This window comes from Montipora foliosa, chromosome 9, assembly GCF_036669935.1.
Source record: "Montipora foliosa isolate CH-2021 chromosome 9, ASM3666993v2, whole genome shotgun sequence".
Classification (NCBI taxonomy): Eukaryota; Metazoa; Cnidaria; class Anthozoa; order Scleractinia; family Acroporidae; genus Montipora; species Montipora foliosa.
In genome coordinates this window covers 13,337,378-13,354,877 of record NC_090877.1, presented here as the reverse complement: position 1 = coordinate 13,354,877, position 17,500 = coordinate 13,337,378, and the positions used below count along the sequence as shown (strand labels likewise).

Here is a 17,500-nt window from a genome sequence, read left to right as displayed (position 1 = left end):
GGTTTATTCACCCCAGGCAAGACAACTAGGGCTGCAAAAATCCTTGGCAGAACGCCTGTTTGACCAGTACAGCCCAGAAGAAGAAGAACATTTAAGCTCGCAATCCAATGTGTTGTTTCTAACTGAGAATTATCGCTGCCACGAAGAAATTCTCAACTTTCCTTCGTACAACTTTTATGGTGATAAACTAATTGCTCGAGGTTGTCAAATGCAGCCAGCACACCCAAAGTACGGTCCTTTGCTGTTCTTTTCGGCGCGTGGAAGGGAAAAGAAAGAGCACGATAATTCCTATATCAACCTGTCTGAGGTTGATGAGGTCGTCAAAAGAGTGAAAGAAGTTGCAAACAACTGGCCGACTCGTGAATGGGGCAAGAAGAAGTTATCTGAGATCGCAGTTCTATCCTCCTACCGTTACCAGGTGAGACTATGATTTTTTTGGAAACTCTTCCCTGACCGCGGATATTGGATGAGTTATGAACTCCATGGCCAGCTGACAACCGTAAATAATACGGCTGCACGCGCACATTAAATTAAATAGGTCGCATCTTAATTTTTTAATTCCACGAATCTCCAGTTCATACCTTCACACTCACGCTTTTATAGCCAAAGAGAACGAGAATGATAATGCATAAATGTACGCATTTACGAATGCATGGATTGATAGATGGATGGATGTTGAACGAACAAACAAACGATTAAGTGAACGAGCTAACGATCAAAGGAACGAAGGAACGAATGAATGACGTCTCGTAAATATTGAAACATTTTATTTGTCATTTAAAGGTTCAAGCTATTCGAAATAGACTGAGAAAGGACAGAGCTTTTACGGATGTGAAGGTGGACACAATCCATAATGTCCAAGGTAATGCGAGCATGTAGATGTTCATACTTCTTTGTCAAGTTCGAAGACAATAATTTACTCCATTTTGACCGACTAACAGATTCGACTGTCAAAATCCCATACAATAGGCGGAACTAGGACAGAGAGATGAAGTGTCCTTTTCATGATTAACGAATCGGGGCAAACATTATTTCTCGAAATTGGTGGCACATTCAATATGATTTTATGTGGAAACAAAAGCAAAATTTTCCAATAATTCTAACACACTGGATCAGAGACAAAGACAGCGACAGAAAAAAAATTTACGTGACCAAACTAATACTAAAGAGATTAATCATCGCGCTTACGTGAAACGGCAAAGGCGAAACGGTGTGCTTTTGCTTGTCATAAAAGAATGAAAATTATGTTATTCTAACTCGTCTCTCTCTTTTGAAAAGTTACTTGACACCTGCTGCTAAATCTCTCCACTGAAGCAATTACGCCCTGCGTTATCTACTTTACTTATTTTATAACAGGGGAGGAATTTCGAGTGCTTTTTATTAGCACCGTCCGTACATTTCACACCTGTAAGCCGCAGGAGCAGGAGCTAATGGAAAGTGGAGTTGATCGACAACTGTACTGGGAATTTTTGACCGATCCAAAACTATTGAACACAGCGGTCACAAGGGCGAGATGTTTGGTGGCTGTTGTCGGTGATCCCGTATCGCTTTGTACCGTTGGAAACTGTCGAATCATTTGGAAAGACTTCATTAAAAGATGCAATCAAAATCATGGACTCTATGGTACAACAATGGCTCAACTTGAGACCGAAATAAACGCCGCCATCGCCAGCATTCATCTCAACCCAGATGCACAGTCGTTTGTTCCAAAATGTTCATCAATGCCAGCAACAAAAGTTGACACCAGCCGATGTGAAGAACACAATGCTTTCAGTTGTCAGGAAGCTGTTGAAACAACTGGAGATGAAGAAAATGGTTCAAATCTTCTCCAGGAAAGAAAAGAAGAAGACGACGAGATAGATGTTGAGCAGAATAGGCACGACCGGTCATGTTCTACCATGGCTGTCAACGAGCACCAACAAGGAAAAGGGGAAAAGACTGAATTCCAAGATGAAGAAGAGGGAGAAAGTCAGGCTGAAAAGGGGAATTTAGAGATTGAGGACCTCCAAGATGACTTTATCGATGATGAGACTTTACTTCCCAGAGATATAGATGAAATCATTTTAGCATTTGTAAGAGAATGCGAAAGGACCAAACAGCTAGACGATGATAGGATAGGAATGTTTCAAGATTCTGAATTCCCACCTCTAGAAGCTTCCAGATCCAAAGCCCTCAGAGTGCATTCCTCAGAGAAGGTGCAGTATCACTCGTTTAAAGCGATGGGGGAATTGACAGATCTGTGCCCTGAAATCCGGGTTGTCAACGGTCGAGTTGAAGTTTTTCTTACAAACCTCGGCCTTTACAAGTCTCCCTCCAAAAGGGCTCAGCGAATTATAGCTTCTGCAAAGGAGCAGGAATTCTTAGATCCTACTGTCCTTTGGGAACTTCTACGAAAAGAACCTCAAAAGTACATTGTCTGCAATCTTCGCTTAAGTCCTGAAAATTCCCAATTAGGATATGCGGAGGTTGAAGACACAACAACTCCGGACATCCATATCAAGGGAAGAGTCCGCCAGGCCTTTGACAGAGACAAGATCGTCTTAGAGCTGCTTAATCCTTCCAAGACAGACAGCTCAAAGGTAGATGAAAATGAGCGAAAGATCCAAGGAAAAATCGTTGGTAAGTGCTAATTATTTCACGAGACTAAACCGCCGATAAAATATTACCAAAAATCAATTTGAGTAATAGGAACCCATATTAAGAGGGACCCAAAGAAACGAGTTGCTATTACCGGATGATACCTGAAAAAGACTATCGCTGAAAATTAGCATGGGCACTTTCATATGCAGGGCCGTAATAATGTAAGGTCTGTGTAAGACGGAAGTCCTTACTTAACTGATTTGTAGAATGGAAGGGGGAAGAAGATTTGAAACTTAAGACACGGATACTTCAACAACCGAGCGTTAAACATTTCATTTCTTGTATGTTCATGAGCTACTAAAAAGGGAATTTTCTGGCTTTTAATGACTCAAAAAGGGGACAATTCTTACAACATTTCACTGTAAAAGAAAACTTGTTGCTTCTTCTTTCGATTTGAAAAATGACGTTCGAGAACGTCGAAACAACATTCGTGTCACATTTTTAAATACGCAGTGAGGGTGAGGGTCACCCATGGACCTTGGACTCTACGTAGTAGCCTCGGAGCTAACATTACATATTAGATAATAATTAACTGCTCATGAATTTCTTGTTAACAGGGGTTCTAGAACACATCATAAGTCCACATGAACGCCAATTTGTCTGCACCACAAATTACGAAAACCCTACCGTGATGGCGCCCATCAACAAGTCGGCCACAAAACTAGTAAATCTTACAGATAAGGGATGTGAAGGTATACCGATCTACAAGAAAGATAAAAATAACAGAGCCACTAAGGTCAGAATATTGAAAAGAGAAGATGTACTCAATGGAAAGTTCCTGTTTGTTGTGAGATACCTTCAGTGGAGACGAGATTGCCTCTACCCTTTGGCCATGGTAGTTAGGGAATTGCCTCGAGGGGAAGACTTGAAAAGTAGCATGCAGATTTCGTACGCCGAGCGTGGAATTAGGAGGGCTTTCAAGAAAGATACGTTGAAATATGTGACGGAAAACTTTCCATCCAATTGGTCCATTCCTAAAAAAGAGTACTCCAGTCGCCCTAAGGTTGGCGAAGCCTTCACTATCGATCCTCCGAAGTCTTTGGATCTTGATGATGCCCTCACCATGGAGGAAATCTCCTTATCCACCTTTCTAATAGGAATCCACATTGCGGATGTCAGTTTCTTTGTCCAGCCAGACTCTCCACTTGATCAGGAAGCATTCTTGCGCTGCACATCATATTACCCTGGTGAAGAAGAAGAAAACATTCCCATGCTGCCACGAGAGCTAAGTGAAAATCACTGCAGTCTTTTGCCAGAAAAGGATCGTCTGGCAGTGTCTGTTTTCGTGACGCTCGACGAGAAAGGAATGATCACCAAAGAGCCGAATGTGAAACGCACGATCGTCACGTCTTGCTGCCGCCTGAATTACACTGAAGCTCAAGGAATCATACAGAAAAGGGAAGAGAGCATCAGAAACGTACCTATAAATATTGCAGAAAAGATCAGGCAGTTAAGCTCACTCGCCCAGAAAAGAAGACTTGCAAGGTTGGGAGACAGTGCTTTTGATCACTGGCAAAACGAAGGAATTGAAGAAGGTTTTGAGGCACATGAAATGATCGAGGAAATGATGCTTCTAGCCAACGAGGAAGTTGCAAAGATTCTTTCAGAAAAAAACTCCAACTTGGCGCCTTTGAGAATTCAGCTGCCTCCCAAGGACCAAAAACTGGGTGAATGGATTGAGCAGCATCGTAAATACGCCAGATTATCATTTCATTATGCAAAGGTCTTGCAGGAGAATTCACAGTCCCTTGAGCTACTGAACTCTGAGAAGACCGCTTTCAAAATCCAAAGCTGGGTTTGGAGTGCAATTTATGAGGCTGTGGTGTCCTGTGACATCGCCAAGGTTTATAAACTGATTTGCAACGAAGCGAACCACCCTCAACTTGCGGCAGCACGATCCCATTTCCGACGGATTCAGTCCGGGGCGAAGTTTGTCTGTGAAGGTGACACGCCCCCAGCAAATATTCAGCACTATTCACTCGGTATGCGATCTTACACACAGTTTACGTCCCCAATCAGAAGATACATGGATATCGTAGTCCATCGTCGTCTTCTCGGTTTGCAGTCGGGTAGCCCATATGGTGGAAACATATCAAAGGATGAGATTTCAAAAGTTTGTCGCCGCTCCAATTATATGCACGAAAACTCGCGCAAATTTGATAGGGATTGTAAAAGGATACGTATGGCATCAAGGCTTCAACAGCGTTGCCAGGAAACGCGTGTTTTTATTGAATCAATTGATCGGAATTCCACAAGTCTTCATATTTTAAAGCCAGGAGACGATCACCTCGCAGGGAAACAAAAGCGGTTGCTCCTAAGTCACCTTAACCCGGTGGAGCTAAAACAACAGGAAGACCTCAATGTCATTCTTAAGTGGAGGTTTAGAAAGTACAAAGCACCAGATTCCAACAGCTCTTTTAACGGGGAAGGTGACGAAACCTACTTTCACACTCAGGATTCGGTACTGGAAATCCCTTCCGATGATTGGCTTCGTATTATGGATGCTGTTAGGTCAAACGAAGATAGCAGTCTTGCAACCATAATCAAGCAAATTGACGCTCGCCTGAAAATCAAGTCACCATTGCGTGAAGTGGAAGAACCTCAAAAACCCGCATTTTCTGACAAAGTCGGGTCTTACAAGCATCCTCATTTCGGCGACTCTGCTTCTCAGTTTTCCAGCGATCCAAACGCTCATTATTATGAGAAGACGTTGATAATGAAAAAATACGATTTCTTCCCTGTGCAACTCTGCCCTCATATGATACGAGGAATTCTGGTGCCTGATATTCAGTTGTTCAAGGTAAACACGCACCTCAATATCTGTATCGAGCACCGAAGATACCCACGCGAATCGTTTGCGCATACAGCTCGCCACCAGGCGTCTAGAGAGCGGTATGAAACGATTGACGAGTACATTCAGGCTTGGAAGCCTGTTCTTGCGATGGAAGCCGCCACAGGGGCTGTCAAGGAGAACGACGGGTTCGTTATTGAACAAGTTAGCATCGAATGGAAGAAGGAGAAAGGTGTTCTCCATGGCACAGTATCTCTTCCAGGGCCCTACTGTCGTGATCGTCAACTAGAATTTCATCCTGGGGATCTGGTGTGTGCCCGTGTCCCTTATTCCAAAACGGAAACATCGGCTTCTAATGAAGATAGAGACAAGGTGAGTTCAAGCCAAGGTTACCGCAAACATCTCAACGGATGACCGGGTATTCAAATCGAGCCTTTTTTTCAAATTAATATTGCACTTCATGTCCTAGTCGGGTATTATTTAAAGGTTAACGCGTAAAAACCATGATTTTGAATAAGCAATCATCACATGTTTTAGTCTCTGCTTTGAGCAAGTTGTCCCTCGATCGCTTTGCCGTGCAAAATGTGGAAACTATAGAGGGCTGCGGTTTCATTTTATTTGTTTGTTTTTATTTTCGCGTCGCGCGCTACACGGATAAATAGGGGGCTCAATTAAGCAAGGACGGCGAGGACGGCTACCAGATCGCCACGAAACAATAGACTTAATAATAAACAAAAGCAAAGGCTCTGCACGCCCTGCACGTGAGTTTTATAATTACAAGTTAGCATATTTCTTAGTCGTTCTCGTTCTGACAACGACGTGAATTGACCAAATTTGATTGGTTGAGGCCGCGAGCACCTGACGATGAAGTCTTGAATTTCTCTCCAAACATCCACACCGTTTTGTGTCTGGAACGTTGATACACACTTTCCATGCTGAACGACTTGCAGTAATAGCAAAATTATTACAAAAACGGAAAATGAGCTTTTTTTACAAGGTTCTCGTAGCCGTCGTCGTCGTCCTTGCTTAAGAGCTTCTGCCTGAGAGACCGGGGCAGACTTGGAAATGAAGGTCAGCCGATTTCGCTTAAAATTGGTACTTATGTCGACTTATGTAATATGCCAAAGTTTCAGCTTCAACGACTTTTTTTTAGCCGAGTTCTGGATATCAGCCCTTCAGGGGTCCCCAGAGGTTGATTTTCAGTGCAATTTTGGCCACCTTTAAATCTCCCTTTTAGCAACATGAAATTAATTTCATTCAAAAAAAAAACCATCTTTGTAAAGCCCTATTCTTAGGCTTTTATGGCTGGGAACATTAGCTCATGGAAATTTTTCGCTAGCCTGTGGCTGTTATCACAACTTGGTCATATCTGAAGCATATGGGAAGCAACCGGAAATGGCCTGTTTTTCAGACCAAATATTTTCCATGCCCATGTTTTATATCTTGAGATCTTAGTATCCCTGCAAAGTTCAGCCCTTAGTTTAGTAATATCAAGAACAAAATACTAAGGTTGAGGCTTTTTACTAAGAAAAAACACTTACGAGAAGATGGCTAACCACGCCACTTCCGGTTAAAGTTTCAACAAAGCGTGTCTGCAAAAATCAGCCATTTAATTTCGATTACCTTTTTCCTTCCAAGTTATGTTTAAAAGAAACTCTGAAGTTAATTGTCACTGAAAAGACTTGCCGTTAATAAGAAATTTTTATGTGATTGTTTTAGGACCGATCAGATAGTGGTCCGACAGCCGTTATAAACTTCTTGGAAGAAGTCTTGAAAATTACGGACAATAGAGCCGCTGCGAAAACTCTTTACACTGGACGAAAAAATGGATTTACACCAAATTTGCACAGTGCAAATATGGTGCAAAGATATACCTACGCAAGTGCAAACCGTAAGCAAAGCTGGTAAAGTCCACATTTGCTACAATATTTGCATACCAATTTAAATAGGGTTGTAAATACGGACTTTACCAGCTTTGCTTAAGATTCGCACCAAAGTAGGTATATCTTTGCATCAAATTTGCACTGTGCAAATTGGTGTAAATCCGTTTTTTCGTCCAGTGTTATTTACATAACAACACATCTCTTGCCGGTAAATCACAATGCAAAATTGCATCTTTTTCGTCCACACTGCAATGTTAAGTTTATCTCCTTTTTTCAACTCGTTCAACGTATCACGTCTGTGGCCCGTAGTAATGAAGCGCTAATTAATTCAGGACATAAGCAAGCTTTGTAGCTCCATTCAGTAGTACTATAAACCACCTATTTGGGATTTAATATTTTCTGAAGAAAAAAAAACTTATCGGTCTCTTTAAATGCAACCACAACATCTGTCGTGACACTACTTGAGAATCGTTTTGAACCTTTAAGAAATTTCGAATATAATTAAAGCTAATCGTCTAACAAAAATTGCAGTCACTCTTCCAGTCTATTTGCAAAGTGTCTGGAAAAATTCACTTACAAAAAACGCTTACCTGGCTTCACTTTTACAGACATTATCACACGGACTTGGGGGTTTTTTATGGCACCCGTAGCTGTAGATCACATGAAAAAGTAAGTCTTTATGGACTCACGCTCAATTGCTGACCCTTAACTCTGGTTTCGGTAATAAGAAGCAATCTTGGCGGTTATCGCCCTGGAGGGCCATTATGCATGCTGTAGGTGATAAGGTAAGTCGTCACAAGGCCTAGTGCCCGCTCGTACCTGCTGGAGCTTAAATTTGTTACTGCTCTTCTTTCCTGGACAGGAAATGTAATCTATTACTTTAACTAATTCAGTAAAATTAGTTTAATTAATAGATCGCAGATAGTTTCTTTTCTCGCAAATAAACAAAGCAGCCGGAAAGGTGTCCACTTTCTTTTGAAAGTGCTGGCCATTTATTTCTTCCTCGATGCATTTTGTTGATTTAGGACAGATTAACGTCCACATTACATTCGGATTCTACACAAAAAGGAACTGGCATAGGGCGTTAGCGGGCTAGACTCTGGATCGGGCGGTCCTGGTTACTAGGGCGTTGACATGTTGTCTTGGGAAGGCAATTTTCTTTAACAGTGCCTCTCTCCACCCAGGCCCCAGTTGTTCAGACGATGGATAGCGCTATCCACTGGATAAATTACTATCCAGCGGATAAACAATAGGAAAACCAATTGAGTTATCCAGTGGATAGTGATTTATCCGGCGGATTGCGCTATCCATCCTTTGAACAACTGGGGCCAGATGTATAAATGGGCACCAGTGATTATTATCGTGTAATAATGTCTGTAAAAGTGAAGCCAGGTAAGCGTTTTTTGTAAGTGAATTTATCCAGACACTTTGCAAATAGACTGGAAGAGTGACTGCAATTTTTGTTAGACGATTAGCTTTAATTATATTCGAAATTTCTTAAAGGTTCAAAACGATTCTCAAGTAGTGTCACGACAGATGTTGTGGTTGCATTTAAAGAGACCGATAAGTTTTTTTTTCTTCAGAAAATATTAAAGCCCAAACAGGTGGTTTATAGTACTGAATGGAGCTACCGTCAAAGCTTGCTTATATCCTGATTTAATTAGCGCTTCATTACTACGGGCTACAGACGTGATACGTTGAACGAGTTGAACAAAGGAGATAAACTTAACATTGCAGTTTGGACGAAAAAGATGCAATTTTGCATTGTGATTTACCGGCAAGAGATGTGTTGTTAGGTAAATAAAGAGTTTCGCAGCGGCTCTATTGTCTGTAAGTTTCAAGACTTCTTCCAAGAAGTTTATAACGGCTGTCGGACCACTATCTGATCGGTCCTAAAACAATCACATAAAAATTTCTTATTAACGGCAAGTCTTTTCAGTGACAATTAACTTCAGAGTTTCTTTTGAACATAACTTGGAAGGAAAAAGGTAATCGAAATTAAATGGCTGATTTTTGCAGACACGCTTTGTTGAAACTTTAACCGGAAGTGGCGTGATTAGCCATCTTCTCGTAAGTGTTTTTTCTTAGTAAAAAGCCTCAACCTTAGTATTTTTTTTCTTGATATTACTAAACTAAAGGCTGAACTTTGCAGGGATACTAAGACCTCAAGATATAAAAGATGGGCATGGAAAATATTTGGTCTGAAAAACAGGCCATTTCCGGTTGCTTCCCATATGCTTCAGATATGACCAAGTTGTGATAACAGCCACAGGCTAGCGAAAACTTTCCATGAGCTAATGTTCCCAGCCATAAAAGCCTAAGGATAGGGCTTTACAAAGACGGTTTTGGTTTTGCCTGAAATTAATTTCATGTTGCTAAAAGAGAGATTTAAAAGTGGCCAAAATTGCACTGAAAATCAGCCTCTGGGGACCCCTGAAGGGCTGATATCCAGAACTCGGCTAAAAAAAAGTCGTTGAAGCTGAAACTTTGGCATATTACATAAGTCGACATAAGTACATTGTGTACCAATTTTAAGCGAAATCGGCCTACCCTCATTTCCAAGTCTGCCCCGGTCTCTCAGGCAGAAGCTCTTAAGGACCTGTAAGCAAGGCCGACGACGACGGCTGAGAGAACGACAAAACAATAGGTTTAATTACAAAAACAACAGCTCTGCACGTCCTGCACGTGCGTTTTACATTTTGATTTGATTTCTTTGCCGTTCTTGTCTTGACAACGACGTGACTGTGGAAGACGAGTGCACCTGAGGATGAATTTTCAATGTTCTCTCTAAATATCCACACCGTTCTCACCAATTATATTCTTCCAAGCCGAGCGACTTGGAGTTATCGTAAAATTATTACAGTAACATGAAATAATATTTTTAGACAACGTTCTCGCTAGCCGTCGTCGCCGTCTTGCTTAAGATTCCTATTAATAGTAACACAACGCAAATTTAATTCTGTGTCAAGGAAAAAAGAAGTATAGGGGGCATCAGAAGTAACTATTTGATCAGGGGTGGAAACTTTTCTTATTATATGACTAGCTCCGTGAGCGGGCAAGATGAACCAAATCGCGCGCTCTGATTGGCTACCCGAGCGGGCAAGATGGAGCGATACTGCCCGCTCGCGATTTCTCGCTTGGTCCCGCAAGATCAAAGATCATTTTTTGGTGTTTTAAGTCATATAATAAATCCTTTATTGACCAAGATTGTTCGGTCAAGATGACTGGATATTGGCCTCGTTCTTTTTTTGCGTGTTTGTGGACCTCGACTTCGTCTGGGTCCATAAACACGCAAAAAAAGAACTTGGCCAATATCCAGTCATCTTGACCTCACGCTTGGTCAATAACCCATACATATAATATAATGCAATCTATATTCATCATGATTTTAAAAAATCATGTACGGGAATGATTAAAAATCACAAAGGTAGCAACTGAAAGTCTCGTATATTAAAAATTTAGTCAAGTCATTTTGTCTTAATTGACGTGAGCGATTTGACGATTTCTCTCTTCAAATGGTAAAAACCTCCAAAGTGGTACGAAAAGGGACTGCCCGTAGTCTACTATTCATTGGTCTGTATTTCCTTGGAAAAGGAAAATTGATATTTACGATATGTACAATACTTTAGTGACATTTTTGCCTATTTTTTTCAGATGTCTAGAAACTGCTGCGATGAACATCAACGCGTTTCTGACTTCTGGGTAGGGCACTGCATTATTAAAGGAGCAAAAGAAGTAAAGCAAAAGGTTAAAATCACAATGACCCTTCACCAGGCATCCTCAAAGGAACCAGGCGGACTTATCGACGGTAGCAGTCATAGGAGTACTCTTGAGATTATCCACCGAATTCTTCCTCAAAGGTACAATGTAAGCCCACTTAATTGGGGTGATAGGCACTTTAAAGGGAACCTCCACTCTGACTATTGAGTAACTGTAAACCGAACAAAATAATGTTTGCAATCAAATTTGATCGACAAATTTCAGAAAAGTGTTTGTATGGAAAAAAGTGAATTTTAGCATCACTTACTTTCACTTTCAAATGGCCCGGGCGCCGCCATCTTGAATAATTGCGACGTGTCGTGGTTGCTCTATTAGTAGGGAGCTTACGAAACGAGGACGACGACGGCTACGGTATGAATGGGCTGGAAGCGTAAAGAGACAACTGAAACATTCATCGTCTTGTGCTAACGTCCTTCACAGAACCTTGAATTTGGTCATTTCACGTCGTCATTTAGGAGATGACGCCAAAGAAATGTATCAAAATTTATACGCACGTGAAGAACGTGCAGAACCATTGTTTTTGCTCACTAGACCTATTGTTTTGTAGCGTCGTCGATGCAGTCGGCGTCGTCGTTTCGTAAGCTCCCTATTTAAACAACAGGGCAACCACGATGTGTCACAATTATTCAAGATGGCGACGCCTGGGAAATTTGAAAACCAAACTGAGCGTTTTTGAAATTTATTTATTTCAGATGCAAACGCTTTCATTGGAAAAATTGGAAAAAAAATTTATTGTAAAAAATATATTATGTGGCTTAAAGTTATTTTCTTGTTTTAGTGGAGGGGTGGCAGAAACATGCTATTTTATGAATTAAAGCCATATTCTAGAAGCTTAAATACCGTAACGCCTTTTCGTTAATAATGACTAGAAAATAATGGTAAAGCTTCGTTATCAAGAAACATCTTAGTGCCCTGTAACCATTTTTCATTACCTGCAGCTTTGGATGGCTAATGGCTTAAAATTTGACAAAGTTACCTACACTTTGGGGGAACTTAAATAATATGTATCAAGTCAAGTCAAGTAAAGTCCTATTAGTTCTAGGAAGAACACCGGGATTAAAAATATCAACCTGTCTTTGGGTGTGCTTCGAAGAACAATGGGCAATAAGCAAATTTGGTGACATCATAATGTAAGCCTTCTGCCCAAAAGAGAACCCTGCACCTTTCAACATATTCTAAAGCGCCTCTGTGATAAAAAAAAAACACTTCCCTTTTTTTCTTCAGATTTTGAAAGCGTGTTTGCTTAACACCTGACTGGCGAATTTTTGAGCTTTGATTTTTATCCAAAGACCGTTTACGTTGAGTGTAAGTTTTGTACTTTACGGTCCGCCATTACTCCAATCAAAACTGACCGATTGGACCTCAGGGGATGGATGCATGGAAAATTGACGTCAAAGGCTCACTAACTCAAAATTTCAGCGTGTAAATGCAGCTTATTATAAATGCAAAACGCGAGTTTAAAAGTCTGAAAGCCCAAAACTCCCGAGCTGCATATTAATTCTGCGGCGTACACACGCATTAAACAAGTCAGCCTTTGATGTCATTTTCTCCCCTCGAACCCGCTCTCTACAGAACATAAAGTTCGAAATAGCGAGCCATTTAAATAGGGAAATTCCCGTTGAAAATAACAGGTGTCTTTTAGAAGTCAAGGCTTAAAACTTTGGTCCCTAAGTGTTTAGTTAACATAGTTTTGAAATCCAAATAAGACTAAGAATTGATTTTTTGGTCACAGGGGCACTTAACGACTCAGCAAATGGGTTTCGAATTTTGTTGTTGTTGAAATTTGTCACCATATTTGAGTAGCTATTGACTGCCTTAGCATTCTGTAATTAAGCATTTAAATGCTCTAGAAAATGCCGAAGCGGTAAAAGAGGCGTTTGATTATTTCCAGCGTTGAAATGCTGCACCTCCCGGTCATTTATAAGTCTCCCTTGGGACTATGCAACCACATAGTCACATTAGAACTATATAAGGAGCTTAAAGAAACAACGTCGGCGACGGCAACAAAAACGGCACAAAACAATAATATCATTGATTAAAGGAGGAAAAAATAACGCCGCTACACTTGCTGCACGCATTTTGGCACATATGTTTGCGGTATTCTGTAAAACAGTGACGTGAAATCACCAAATTTGAGGTTTTGACGACAACGTAAGCATACAAGAGAGAATCTTTCATTCTCTATTTTCACTCTCAAACCAGTTAATCGTACCAATTGATTCTAAGGATACTTCGCCTATATTGTCGGACATGAACGAGATGGAATAATCGGGAAAGGCATATTATGAAAAAGCAAACTTTACGTCGACGTCGCCGTCGTACATCTTAAGGTCTCTTCTCTGTTTGCGTAAAACGACAAACGACAGAACGGAGGCTGCTGCTCTTTATTTTAGCTCTCCAAAGAAGTGACAAATGAGCTAAAATCAAACACATTGCTTTGATTTTTGGCAGTACAAGCTGCGGCAAATTTCAGCGTTGTTTTTGGCCTTTGCCGTGAACGCGATACTTAATCTCTCTTACTGAGTATCTCGATTATTCACATTGCTGATGAACTTGGCGAGAATCGAACGAAATATCCGATAAGTATTTTCATCTTCTCGAGTTTTGGAATTCTTTTAAGGATGGTGCCTACTAATTCAAAGGTAAGCGGGAAAAGCAGATCTTAACAAATCATAGTGTTATTGAAGTACAAAAAGAAAATTGGGGGTAGTCACGCATTTTTCAAAGATATTAATTAATCAACAATGTTTGTAAAAAGCTTTCAAATACAAAGCAATTCATGGCGTTCTTTTCCAAATTGAAGCTTAATTATCTCTGAAAAATGTAGTTAATCCCAATTTTCTTTTTGGATAGCAAGAGCACTTGCTAAGTTCTGGTTTCTCCGCTTAGTGTTCAACCGCGCAAAAATATCCCTGTATTAGTAAGCGTCACTCATAGGAAACCCGAGCATCTCAAGATGTGCAGAACGTATGCGCAATAACAATTGTAGGCACCGTCCTTAACGCTGAAGCGGCTGAGGTTCACTAGACTTCGTTTTGTATTTAAGACGAATGTATGCAGCATTGTGCACCAAACTGGAAGATTCATCGGAGCTAATTCATGCCATTTGCAAAGGAGAAGAACCAACAGAAGGTAACATAGACGGCAAATCCTGAGACATTTATTGTACAGAGGACGGAGATTGATGAGTATCTCACTGAGGACGTCGTAAGATTTTGAGAACACTATTTCTTGTCGTTGTTACGTTAAATACCATTTTTGCATGAATCCCGTGAGCCTAAATACATAGTTCAAAAAACTTTTCTACATTAGTATTTTTAAGTCTTATTCATGGCCCAGTAATTAGTAAATGAGCAAGAAAAGTAAGATTTCAAAGAAAGGAATAGAAAAAAATTCACATCACATCCCGCCAAGGTATTCGATTTTTTCCGTTGTACGTTATGCTAACAAAACCGAGCTTTTTACCAAAATATTTAACATCTTTCCCTTTCACATTTTACAGAAAAGTTTCGGGCCGAAATCCCTTGCAACTTGTCTTTGAGACAACATGGCTTTAAAATATTAAACCAGTTTCAAGAGGCTGCCGTGAAGGAGGCTCTGTCCAAGCCATTTACTCTTATTCAGGGTCCCCCAGGTTAGTCAAATATGTTGTGCCTTAAAGTTGGTGATAGAAGAAAAATTAACTTGACAAGGTTAACCCACGATCACTTGGAATCCCGACTATAGATACAGTTATCGATGGACCGGTCACTAATGCACCAGTCAATGTAAATCTCTCCCCCCCCCCCCCCCCGCCCCACCTTCCAAACGCCGAGACTAGACTTGAAAATCGCTGAAGTGAATTGCGAAGTGCGGTCGGTGAAGCAGGAATTCATAGTGTTTCATTATTGGTAAAAAAAAAAAAAAACCTTCACTCAAGGATGCGGATTGTTGTCACCAAACTCTCACCTTACTATCAGGGTAGGAGTTCTTTGTTATTGACTCGAGTTGCAAACTGAGCGGATAAAAGGCACACCAACTCGACAGTGAACATTGACAGGGCATCATATTGGCCGGTAAAACAATACGCCAGAGAGAAGGAAGGGAACTTCTCCGACAATGTACAACAGCCAATGACATCTAGGCTTAACTGACAGTCGACCACCAATATCCCGACTTCGTTGAGCAATCACATCAACGACCATCCAGTGTTTATTCCATCTACTGACATTGCACAAATCATTTGAGTGTGAAGATGAATACGGCTCAGGTTTCCAAACAGACTGTCATTCAATGACATCCTAAACAGTCCTTATCCGATCGTACTTCACTTTATCATGAATGTTCCGTTACTTTTAAATTAAAGATTTTGCTCTTTTTATTGCCAAGGAGATTCGAGTTGACATCACGTGCGTTGCATTCAATCAGGTACTGGTAAAACAGTCACTGGCGTACACGTAGCTTACTGGTTCGCAGAAAGAAATAGAGCTTCGAAATCGTACAAGATTTGGGAAAAAGGCCAAGGACAAACGGAAGAATCTCCTAAGGCACCACCTCAAGTAATTTACTGTGGACCGTCAAACAAGGCTGTGGATGTCGTCACCGGTAAGTTGTGCTTCTTCAGTTTGCTGTTAAAGGGAGAGAGTATCACGGTATTGCGCATGTTCTAGCCATTGCGAATGTCACTGTTTATAAGCCAGTCGGAAGCGTACGTGTAAAATTTCTCGTTTATAACAATCACTAATGAGCGAGGGGTTGAGCAAAATTTTCACACGTACGTGTAAAATTCTCCCCAAGAATTATAACGTCACTTCTGATTGGCTTATAAACTGTCACATTCGCCACGGCTACAGCATGGGCAATACTGTGATACAATCCCTTTAAAAAAGAACTCGGCATTCATTTTATTTTAAAGCTCAGCAGTTTATTTAAATGAATTCAAAAAATTTCAAAATGAAAGTAAACCCTTTAAAAATTTATACATTTATTCAACGTTTAAACTAATGCAATTTACAGTTCCTAAAGCACTTCTTGAGTTGGTGGGTCAATTTTTCATGATCAGCAAGAATCTTTCTTAACCTCAATGGTAGTGAACCATCGGAAGAGATACGAAATATCAGTAATACAGGTGTTTAAACACAACGTGATTACAGTGCAGATTGACGTTAGGTTCTTGTCATAACGTCATGTTACATACTTACGCCTTATGATTGAGGAATCCAATAATTTCGTGAACTTTGCATCCGCGAGACATCGCGAGATCATATTAGAGAATGCTTGATTCATGGTAATTCTAATTCTCTCAATACACAAGCCGACATTACAAATAGGAGTTCACCAGCAATCACATCTCCCTATAAATATCCTTTCGACGAGCGACATAAAACGTTACATTTTTTAATTACAAAATTATTTACAATACATATTACTTACAATGCTGATCGTAATACTGACAAAACTACTTACAACCCTACCAAAAGAAAGAGTATTAACAGCACCAAAATGAAACCAAAACACCAAAACATTCCGAGGACCCGCACAATTGTGCCTTAGAGTCTCTTTTATTTTATCATAACGCCGTTTCATATTTCAAACGCGCCGTAAATTTAAACCATTAATATTTGGATTCCCTTGGTTCCTTCTGCAGTTCCAAATGTAAAGCTTTGCGATAAGCAGGAGATAATTAAGTAAGGGGCATGGCTAGACGTTAGTTGCTTCTTTCGCAGTCTTGCTTCGTTTGAATAGGCTTGGAAGGCAGTTGCTGCCTGTTGTTCCTTGATCCCGGTTACGTGTTTGATTTTTTCATTCGTTGGATCTTGAACATCTTACAAGAACGGGCTTCCCGTCGTATAATGGTGTCGTATAATGATATTTTGCATTTCGGCTGTGAGTTCCTATGTATTGACATGAGCGTGTCTCGATGCGTTGCCTCTACTTTACGATGTTTGGATAACTTTTGATTCTGCTGTGGTAAAACATCGACACCTAACCAACTTTAAAGAAACTGTTCTGTTGTTGCTATTGTTGTGTTTTGTTTGAATTTAATGACAACTGATGCGCAGGTCTCAAAAACCTTCTCCTTTTATCCTTTCCTTTCTTCTTTATCTTGTGAAGATTGACGTTTCAAAGCAAGGAGTCTAGCAGTTATTTTGCTTTTACTGTGCGTCTGAAACATGCTAAAAAAAGACCTGCTTTTCAGCTAAGGCAGCATACACTTTGAATTATTGTCCATGCGAGCGCGTTTACTTTTTGCGGAGTCCGTGTTAAAAAACCTTTAAACTGCATCTGATTACCACCTCAACAAAATTCATCCCCGAGTCTACCCCACGCTTAGATCGGTACACTTCCGGCCGGATCAGGAACCGGGGTTCGGAATGCGGGCCAAAATAAGATCCATCGGTTGACTGTTGATTTTGTGAAACGATGA

At 40.6% G+C, this 17,500-nt stretch overlaps 2 protein-coding genes across 2 annotated transcripts in view; one reads left to right on the top strand and one right to left on the bottom strand.

The window, feature by feature from the left end:
* The window catches only part of LOC137970013 (3'-5' exoribonuclease HELZ2-like), a 76,614-nt gene that overhangs the window by 43,193 nt on the left and 15,921 nt on the right, over positions 1 to 17,500 (top strand). Inside the window, exons 23-30 of the mRNA XM_068816457.1 lie at positions 1 to 418; positions 784 to 862; positions 1,357 to 2,619; positions 3,198 to 5,803; positions 10,969 to 11,174; positions 14,141 to 14,226; positions 14,597 to 14,728; positions 15,502 to 15,678. The exon at positions 1 to 418 is cut by the window's left edge and continues 11 nt beyond it. Coding sequence (XP_068672558.1) covers positions 1 to 418; positions 784 to 862; positions 1,357 to 2,619; positions 3,198 to 5,803; positions 10,969 to 11,174; positions 14,141 to 14,226; positions 14,597 to 14,728; positions 15,502 to 15,678 — 4,967 coding nt within the window. The remainder of the gene's footprint in view (positions 419 to 783; positions 863 to 1,356; positions 2,620 to 3,197; positions 5,804 to 10,968; positions 11,175 to 14,140; positions 14,227 to 14,596; positions 14,729 to 15,501; positions 15,679 to 17,500) is intronic.
* LOC137970893 (melatonin receptor type 1C-like) overlaps positions 16,105 to 17,500 on the bottom strand; it is a 2,547-nt gene continuing 1,151 nt past the window's right edge. The window contains exon 1 of the mRNA XM_068817532.1: positions 16,105 to 17,500. This exon is cut by the window's right edge and continues 1,151 nt beyond it. The gene's annotated coding sequence lies outside the window, so the exon portion shown is untranslated.